This window comes from Salmo salar, chromosome ssa20 (genome assembly GCF_905237065.1).
Source record: "Salmo salar chromosome ssa20, Ssal_v3.1, whole genome shotgun sequence".
In the NCBI taxonomy this organism is placed as follows: Eukaryota; Metazoa; Chordata; class Actinopteri; order Salmoniformes; family Salmonidae; genus Salmo; species Salmo salar.
In genome coordinates this window covers 69593622-69603862 of record NC_059461.1, presented here as the reverse complement: position 1 = coordinate 69603862, position 10241 = coordinate 69593622, and the positions used below count along the sequence as shown (strand labels likewise).

Here is a 10241-nt window from a genome sequence, read left to right as displayed (position 1 = left end):
TAGGGTCATTCCCCCCAGAAATGTCCAGGAACTTGCAGGTGCCTTGGTGGAAGAGTGGGGTAACATCTCACAGCAAGAACCGGCAAATCTGGTGCAGTCCATGAGGAGGAGATGCACTTCAGTACTTAATGCAGCTGGTGGCCACACCAGATACTGACTGTTACTTTGTTCAGGGACACATTATTCCATTTCTGTTAGTCACATGTCTGTGGAACTTGTTCAGTTTATGTCTCAGTTGTTGAATCTTATGTTCATACAAATATTTACACATGTTAAGTTTGCTGAAAATAAATGCAGTTGACAGTGAGAGGACGTTTCTTTTTTTGCTGAGTTTACAAGCACATATTATCTCAATTACCTCAACTACCTCATGCCCCTGCACATTGACTCAGTATGGTAGTCCTATATAGTCTTGTTATTTTATTGTGTTACTATTTCATTTTTCTAACTTGTTTAATATGCATTGTAGTCAAAATGGTTATATCGTAAAAATGCATGATTTTTGGGGGGGTGGGTGGGTTTAATGTAAGATTAGTGGTAGGTTTAAAACCACATTTTAAGAAGATACATTGTAGAAATGGGCGTGCTTTATGACTTTGTGGCTGTGGTAACTAGTTATGACCTGGCACAACTCTGATATAAAGTGTTTTTTCTCAAAGTTGCCGGGATGTCACGTGTCCTACTTATGTCCGTACACTATTAACAACCATACCATTACGGAACTTATATTCGATCAAATAAGCCATGCAAGTTTTTGACAACGAAATTCGACACTCATTGACCTACATACAAAAACTCGCTTGGTGAGCAATTTTTTTTTGAAAACGCCACCTGCTGGAAAGGACAGATTTCGGGCCCAGTTATCCCTCTCGCTTCGCGTCTTCCTCGCTGTTCTTTTCCACGATTCCGGTAGTTGCGGACCACTGCGTTATTGACGGTGAATTGTCATTTTGCGGAACTTTGTTACAACGTTGAGCAATAGCGATCATCGGTCATTTCAATTTGAAATACGATGGTTAGTTTCATTGCACGAACGGGTGGAGTCTGGTTTTCCACGCGGTTCTTGCACAGTAGCCTAGTAAATTGTGAATGTATAAATTGTACTGCTACTAGGTTGTGCATTGGATGAACAGCAGCCTAAACTGGAGAGTTATTCGATCCACAAAACGGATACTGCTTTATTTTAGGACTCGCTTCAGTATTTTGACACATTTTGCTTGGAAATGGAGATTGCCACCGCGCTGGGGTACTCTGTTGGTTTTACCTTCGGAGGATTAGTATTTGTAGCGTATAAACTTGGTTTACTGTATCAGTTGTTTCATAAGGTAAGTCACTTCTGTTTAAACAATGTTTCATTCTAATTTGGTGTCAGCCTGCTCACTTGCTGTCTCAACTGTGAAACTCACATGCAGCCTGGTATTCTCAGAAGCAAAAGACCTTGTTCATACCTTACTACAGTGTTATTTTACTCACTTGCTTCTTCACCTGGCCTAAGTGAACCTACATAAGACTCAGATACTCATCTAGTAGGTGAAAGGTAACCCTACTGTATGTGAGAGAACTTTGAACTGACTTGTGGCTATCTAACACAAAGGCCATGACGACACAGTGCAGGTTCTTCAGAAGTTATACAATAGGCTACATAAGGAACATTAGGTCTACAAGGACAATATGCAGTTCATTGCTAAATACAACATAGTGATATATAGATAACCAATAGGCCTTTTCTAGTTTACGACAGAACTTTGAAGTTATTTAAATGAAATGATACACTGTCCATGACCCTGATTTTGAGATCTGCCTGTTCAGTCCTTTACCTGAGTCCTCTAATTCTTCCCCCAGACTGAGACTCAGAGCCCTCGCCATGGTGGGGAGAGTGTGGCAGAGGTTCTGCGTGCCCATGGGGTTAAGTTTGTCTTCACCCTGGTGGGGGGGCACATCTCGCCCATCTTGGTGGCCTGCGAGAAACTGGGCATCCGCATCATGGACACCAGGCATGAGGCTACTGCCGTCTTTGCAGCTGATGCTGTAGCTAGGCTCTCAGGTAAAGTAGTACCTTACATTACCTACTATAATATCCCAAATACCTTGCATTACAGTTGTCCATGTCGATCTGAACCGTTCGGAACTGGTTTAACTTGCTTAGGACACTGTAGTCTACTCGTGTTCATACTGTAGCATTGACACTGTCATTGATTCTCCCTCCAACAGGCACTGTCGGTGTAGCTGCAGTGACTGCTGGCCCAGGCCTGACTAACACAGTCACAGCAGTGAAGAACGCTCAGATGGCCGAGTCTCCACTGCTTCTCATAGGGGGAGCTGCTGGAACACTACTTCAGGTGAGAGTCTGAGGCCTTTTACTGGTGTAGCAGCATGGGGGTACCCTAGTCCTAACGTTAACACTAAGGCTACGCTGCACCAACAAGTTAGACTCAACAAATGACCATAATCTTGCACTGTAGAGTTGTGTGGCTGTGGGTGAGCACAATATATATTGATTCTCCCTATCCAATGTGGAGGTTTGACCACTTGGTGAACTGTTGTTGTGCAGGGTAGAGGAGCGCTGCAGGACATTGACCAGATGTCCCTGTTCAAGCCGCTGTGTAAGTTCTGCGCCTCGGTGAGGAGTGTGAGGGAGATCGTCCCCACGATGAGGAAGGCCCTGGCCATTGCCCAGTCTGGAACTCCAGGACCTGTGTTCATAGAGTTCCCCATTGACACACTCTACCCCTTCCACCTGGTGTCCAAAGAGTTCGGAGTGAAAAACCCTCCCAAGGGAATAATGGGGATAGTTGTGACTTGGTAAGTAATCAGCAGGATTGTGCTTGACCATGCTTTCACACATCTCTAGTGATTTGTGAAAGTAACAGATACTGTATATGTTCTTCCATAAGGTACCTCCACAATCACCTAAAGAACTTGTTTGCTGGGGCCTGGGAAACCAGAGATGTTTCACCTCTCCCTGTGCACATCCCTCAGGCCACAGACGATCAGGCAAGACTAACTCTGACCCTCAGTCATTCTCAAACAACAGTGAGAAAGGCTTAATTTGGTAGAAGCCGTCATTCGTACTGTAGCCAGTTACAGATTTCCAATAGACATGAAGGCATGTTTTTTATGTAACCCTTGTGGCTCAACCTCTAGTGATCTGACATCAGGTACAAAAGTGTATAGAGCTGGTGAGCAGAGCCAAGAAGCCTGTTATCCTACTGGGGAGCCAGGCAACACTACCTCCAACACCTGCAGATGACATCAGGTATTTCAACAACCACATTTATATTACACATCAGACTTCTGGTCCATTCAATGCCAATTACATTTACATTTACATTTTAGTCATTTAGCAGACGCTCTTATCCAGAGCGACTTACAGTAGTGAATGCATACATTTCATTTTTTTCATTCCATACATTTTTTTTCTTTTCGTACTTGGCCCCCCGTGGGAATCGAACCCACAACCCTGGCATTGCAAACACCATGCTCTACCAACTGAGCTACAGGGAAGGCAGTAGTTTATACAGTTGTTCTGTTACAGGGTAGCCCTGGAGTCCCTGGGTATCCCTTGCTTCCTGGGGGGAATGTCCCGTGGCATGCTGGGTAGAAACAGTCCCTTGCACATCAGACAGAACAGGAAATATGCCCTAAAGGACGCAGACCTTGTGCTGCTAGCAGGTGAGACACAAACTGCCATCTGTAAATCTTGTCTCCATACAGTTGTTTGTATTTATTATGGATCCCCATTAGCTGCCAAAGCAGCAGCTACTCTTCCTGGTGTCCAGCAAAATTAAGGCAGTTTATACAATTTTAAAAGCAATACATTAACAGATTTCACATCAAACTGTGTGCCCTCAGGCCCCTACTCCACCACTACCACATATCTACAGTACTAAATCCATGTGTATTTATAGTGCGTATGTTATCGCGTGTATGCATGTGTCTGTGCCAGTGTTTGTGTTGCTTCACAGTCCCCGCTGTTCCATACGTTTTTTTTTGTTTTTGTTTTTTGTATCTGTTTTTTAAATCAAATTTTACTACTTGCGTCAGTTACTTGATGTGGAATAGAGTTCCATGTAGTCATGGCTCTATGTAGTACTGTGTGCATCCCATAGTCTGTTCTGGACTTGGGGACTGTGAAGAGACCTCAAGTGGTGTATGCATGGGTGTCCGAGCTGTGTGCCAGTAGTTTAGACAGACAGCTCAGTGCATTCAACATGTCAATACCTCTCATAAATAAAAGTAGTGATGAAGTCAATCTCTCCTCCACTTACAGCCAGGAAAGATGGACATGCATATTAATATTAGCTCTCTGTGTACATCCAAGGGCCAGCAGTGCTGCCCTGTTCTGAGCCAATTGCAATTTTCCTAAGTCCTTTTTTGTGGCACCTGACCACACGACTGAACAGTAGTCAAGGTGCGACAAAACTAGGGCATGTAGGACTGCCTTGTTGATAGTGTTGTTAAGAAGGCAGAGCATCGCTTTATTATAGACGGACTTCTCCCCATCTTCACTACTACTGCATCAATATGTTTTGACCATGACAGTTTACAATCCAGGGTTACTCCACGCAGTTTAGTCATCTCAACTTGCTCAATTTCCACATTATTTATTACAATATTTAGTCGAGGCTTAGTGAGTGTTTTGTTCCAAATACAATGCTTTTAGTTTTAGAAATATTTAGGACTAACTTATTCCTTGCCACCCACTCTGACACTAACTGCAGCTCTTTGTTGAGTGTTGCAGTCATTTCAGTCACTGTAGTAGCTGACGTGTATAGTGTTGAGTCATCCGCATACATAGACACTCTGGCTTTACTCAGTCAGTGGCATGTCGTTAGTAAAAATTTAAAAAAGCAAGGGGCCTAAACAGCTACCCTATTCCTGATTCTACCTGGATTATATTTGAGAGGCTTCCATTAAAGAACACCTTCTGTGTTCTGTTAGACAAGTAACTCTTTATCCACATTATAGCAGGGGGTGTAAAGCCACAACACATACGTTTTACCAGCAGCAGTCTATGATCAATAATGTCAATAGCTGCACTGAAGTCTAACAAGACAGCCCCCAAAATCATTTCATCATCAATTTCTGTTGTCTTTGAGGCTGTCTCATAATGGTGGTATGTGTTGCAGGAACTGTATGTGACTTCCGATTAAGCTACGGCAGAGTGCTGAACAGGCGCAGCAAGATCATTGCTGTCAACAGAGATAAGACTCAACTTCTGAAGAACTCTGACATGTTCTGGAAGCCCAATGTGGCCATTCAGGGTTGGTACTGTTGTCTGAATTCTCCAATCAGTCTTATTTGCTTTCACAAAACGCTGCCACTTCCTGTTTGGCTATTTGATCTTGTGGAGACTAAAATTTCTGTTTGTCTTTTAGGAGATGCAGGCTCCTTCCTACTCCGTCTCTCCAAAGGCCTCATGGGCCACAAATGTTCCGAGGACTGGCCACAGAGGCTCAAAGCAGGAGACATCACCAAAGAGAAGGCTAATCGGTACACAATTTATTCAGCCAGTTGGGCAGAAAGCCAACTGTTTTTTTTGTGTTTTTTTTCTTTTTATACATAACCAATAACCTTCATGCAAATTAATCAGTACATCTAGTGCACCAAACACAGACAGTACAGGTTGTTCCCTGTGAAAGTGTGTTTTGTTCTGTGTGTTTTCTGTGCAGGGGGAAAGCTGATGAGAAGACGGACTGCCACCTGAACCCCCTGAGTGTCCTGCACCGTGTGGATGAGTTGATGGATGACGACAGCATCATAGTGGCAGATGGGGGCGACTTTGTGGGCAGTGCTGCCTACATCATGAGACCAAGGGGCCCACTCCGCTGGCTGGATCCAGGTCAGGATCCTCGGTGGACAGTGTTAAATACAAATAGACAATATTTTTTGAAATGTCTTGTAGGATTGTGGTCACTTGAGTAAGAGGGGTATTAACATGTACAATAAAACAAATAGGACTTGTTTATTTAATTTGAACACAGGACATTCTTGACATCTTAATGGATGATTACCTGATGTTGTTGGTCATTCTAACAGGAGCATTTGGAACCCTTGGTGTTGGAGGAGGGTTTGCTCTGGGAGCCAAGCTGTGTCGGCCTGAGTCAGAGGTACAGTAGAATACCAAGCAGGCCTTATCCGTCACTGTTTTATAGGGGTTTAGGTTTTTCGGTTTGTTCATGTTGTGAAACACCATTTTTGGCTGAGTTTAGCTGACTAAGTTTCTCCTTGAGGTGTGGATTATCTATGGTGATGGATCCCTGGGATACAGTGTTGCAGAATTTGACACTTTTACCAGACACAAGGTACAGTAATAACCAAATTCACCATTCAGACCAACTTATCAACTAACTAATCATGCATTCAGACCAGTTAATCTGCTTTGCCCTCTCTCTCCCAGACGCCAGTAATTGCTCTGGTGGGGAACGATGCCTGTTGGAGCCAGATCTCCAGGGAGCAGGTTCCCATCCTGGGCAGCAACGTGGCCTGTGGCCTGGCCTTCACAGGTCTTTATATGTTGGCCTACTGTACCCCCAGTGCCACCATACTGGGGATCTCTAGTGCCTATTCTCACACATGCAAGGTCTCTGTTAGCCCATGTCATGTCTTTGGATGTCATGTCACACATCCAACATGCTGTCTCTGTTCTCCCCTTCCCTAGATTACCACATAGTTGCAGATGGTTACGGAGGCAAGGGCACCCTCATTGGTCGCGAGGACGAGGACAAGCTGGATGACATCATAAAAGAGGCACAGAAGGAGACCCGAGAGGGGAGAGCCACACTACTCAATGTTCTCATAGGGAAGACCAACTTCAGAGAGGGTTCCATCTCTGTGTAGAGTAGCTCAGACAGACACCACAACCTCTGGGGTCTCTGTCTGGACCTGTGGGTCGTAAAACCTTCCCATCTTGCCTAGAAACCCAAATCTGTTCACATGCTGTTGAACAATACAACTGCTGCATTTTGCTGGTGAAGAAGGAAAGTGTGACTTCTGGGAACCTCAACAATTCAGGAACTCATTCTTCTCAGCCTTTTGATCCTTGCTATATACACTTTTAACCAATTAATGTATATTGACTTCGGATAGCCTATTGATTTACTGAACTCTACCTTGAAATTGGTCATTTATTTAGAAAAACTAAAAAAGTGAATTTTGGAATGACATGTCCTTCATAGGGATATTTGGTGGCAGGTAGCCTAGTGGTTAGAGCGTTGGGCCAGTAACCGACGGTTGCAGATCGAATCCCCGAGCTGACAAGGGAAAAATCTGTTGTTCTGCCCCTGAATAAGGCAGTTAACCCACTGTTCCTAGGCTGTAATTGTAAATAAGAATTTGTTCTTAACTGACTTGCCTAGTTAAATTAAAAAAATATTTATGAAAATGCATCATACACTAAGCTACAAGCCGCAGGAGGATTTGTAGGGTTAACATCAAGGTAATAAATACAATTGTAATACTGTAGTTGTTTTTAATTTAAATGGTATAGAATTGATGATTGTATGCCTTTAATTCTTGAATGTACTGTAAGACTCCACAAATACATCAATCAACAGAATGGATACACAAATACAAAATGTTGATTCAAAAGTTAATTATATGCATCAGGAGTGCCCGATTTTAAAAAAAAAAAAAAAAAAAAAAAGGAAGGAATTTAAACTGGAAGATGTTATCATATTTTACCATTTGCGTAGTGGTCATTATAATCTTGAATAAATTATAACATTTTATTACACTACTCATACTATTTCATATATTCTATTTATATTTTAAGGAATTCTGCATTATCCTGATCATGCAAATTGATGTCCACCTTACATTTGCCTTGGTTTCATGCATGTTAACATCAGAAGCCTCCTCCCTAAAAAAGAATGTTTCACTGCTTTATCACACTCTGCCAACCCTGATGTCCTAGCCGTGTCTGAATCCTGGTTTAGGAAGGCCACCAAAAATTCTGAAATTTCCATCCCCAACTATAACATTTTCCACCGAGATAGAACTGCCAAAGGGGGTGGAGTTGCAATCTACTGCACAGACAACCTTCAGAGTTCTGTCATGCTATCCAGGTCTGTGCCCAAACAGTTCGAGCTTCTACTTTTAAAAATCAACCTTTCCAGAAATAAGTCTCTCACTGTTGCTGCTTGTTACAGACCCCCCAGCTGCGCCCTGGACCCCATATGTGAATTAATTGCCCCCCATTTATCTTCAGAGTTTGTACTGTTAGGTGACCTAAACTGGGATATGCTTAACATCCCGGCCGTCCTACAATCTAAGATAGATGCCCTCAGTCTCACCCAAATTATCATGGAACCTACCCGGTACAACCCCAAATCCTTAAACTCGGGCACCCTCATGGATATCATCCTGACCAACCTGCCCTCTAAATACACCTCTGCTGTCTTCAACCAGGATCTCAGCGACCACTGCCTTATTGCCTGCATCTGTAATGGGTCCTCTGTCAAACGACAATCCCTCATCACAGTCAAACGCTCTCTAAAACACTTCAGCAAGCAGGCCTTTCTAATCGACCTGGCCCGGGTATCCTGGAAAGATATTGAACTCATTCCGTCAGTAGAGGATGCCTGGTTATTCTTTAAAAGTGCTTTTCTCACCATCTTAAATAAGCATGCCCAATTCAAAAAATGTTAAACCAGGAACAGATATAGCCCTTGGTTCACTCCAGGCCTGACTGGCCTTGACCAACACAAAAACATCCTGTGGCGTACTGCATTAGCATCGAGTAACCCCTGCGATATGCAACTTTTCAGGGAAGTTAGGAACCAATATACACAGGCAGTTAGGAAAGCAAAGGCTAGCTTTTTCAAACATAAATTTGCATCCTGTAGCACAAACTCCAAGTTCTGGGACACTGTAAAGTCCATTGAGAATAAGAGCACCTCCTCCCAGCTGCCCACTGCACTGAGGCTAGGAAACACTGTCACCACTGATTAATCCACGATTATTGAGAATTTCAATAAGCATTTTTTCTACGGCTGGCCTTGCTTTCCACCTGGCTACCCCTACCCTGGTCAACAGCTCTGCACCCCCCACAGCAACTTGCCCAAGCCTCCCCCATTTCTCCTTCGCCCAAATCCAGATAGCTGATGTTCTGAAAGAGCTGCAAAATCTGGACCCCTACAAATCAGCTGGGCTAGACAATCTGGACCCTCTCTTTCTAAAATTATCCGCCGCAATTGTTGCAACCCCTATTACGAGCCTGTTCAACCTCTCTTTCGTATCGTCTGAGATCCCCAAAGATTGGAAAGCTGCCGCAGTCATCCCCCTCTTCAAAGGGAGAGACACTAGACCCAAACTGTTACAGACCTATATCTATCCTACCCTGCCTTTCTAAGGTCTTTGAAAGCCAAGTTAACAAACAGATCACCGACCATTTCGAATCCCACCGTACCTTCTCTGCTATGCAATCTGGTTTCCGAGCTGGTCATGGGTGCACCTCAGCCACGCTCAAGGTCCTAAACGATATCATAATCGCAATCCTCAAAAGACAATACTGTGCAGCCTTATTCATCGACCTGGCCAAGGCTTTCGACTCTGTCAATCACCGCATTCTTATCGGCAGACTCAACAGCCTTGGTTTCTCAAATGACCGCCTCGCCTGGTTCACCAACTACTTCTCAGAGTTCAGTGTGTGAAATCGGAGGGTCTGTTGTCCGGACCTCTGGCAGTCTCTATGGCGGTGCCACAGGGTTCAATTCTCAGGCCGACTATTTTCTCTGTATACATCAATGATGTCACTCTTGCGGCTGGTGATTCTCTGATCCACCTCTACGCAAACGACACCATTCTGTATACTTCTGGCCCTTCTTTGGACACTGTGTTAACTAACCTCCAGACGAGCTTCAATGCCATACAACTCTCCTTCCGTGGCCTCCAACTGCTCTTCTACGCTAGTAAAACTAAATGCATGCTTTTCAACCGATTGCTGCCCGCACCTGCCCGCCCGCCTAGCATCACTACGCTAGATGGTTCTGACTTAGAATATGTGGACAACTACAAATACCTAGGTGTCTGGTTAGACTGTAAATTCTCCTTCCAGACTCATATTAAGCATCTCCAATCCAAAATTAAATCTAGAATCGGCTTCCTATTTCGCAACAAAGCATCCTTCACTCATGCTGCCAAACATACCTTCGTAAAACTGTATATCCTACCGATCCTTGACTTCGGCGATGTCATTTACAAAATAGCCTCCAACACTCTACTCAGCAAATTGGATGCAG

At 43.8% G+C, this 10241-nt stretch overlaps 1 protein-coding gene across 1 annotated transcript; it reads left to right on the top strand.

The window, feature by feature from the left end:
- Positions 1-877: 877 nt before the first annotated feature.
- ilvbl (ilvB (bacterial acetolactate synthase)-like) lies at positions 878-7621 on the top strand. Its single transcript, NM_001140029.1, is given in 14 exon segments — positions 878-1325; positions 1843-2044; positions 2212-2339; positions 2552-2802; positions 2895-2994; positions 3159-3256; positions 3536-3672; positions 5130-5264; positions 5379-5493; positions 5673-5842; positions 6040-6110; positions 6234-6305; positions 6401-6506; positions 6662-7621. Coding segments are annotated over 14 exon segments (1866 nt in total). The 5' UTR covers positions 878-1223; the 3' UTR covers positions 6841-7621.
- The last annotated feature ends 2620 nt before the right edge of the window (positions 7622-10241 follow it).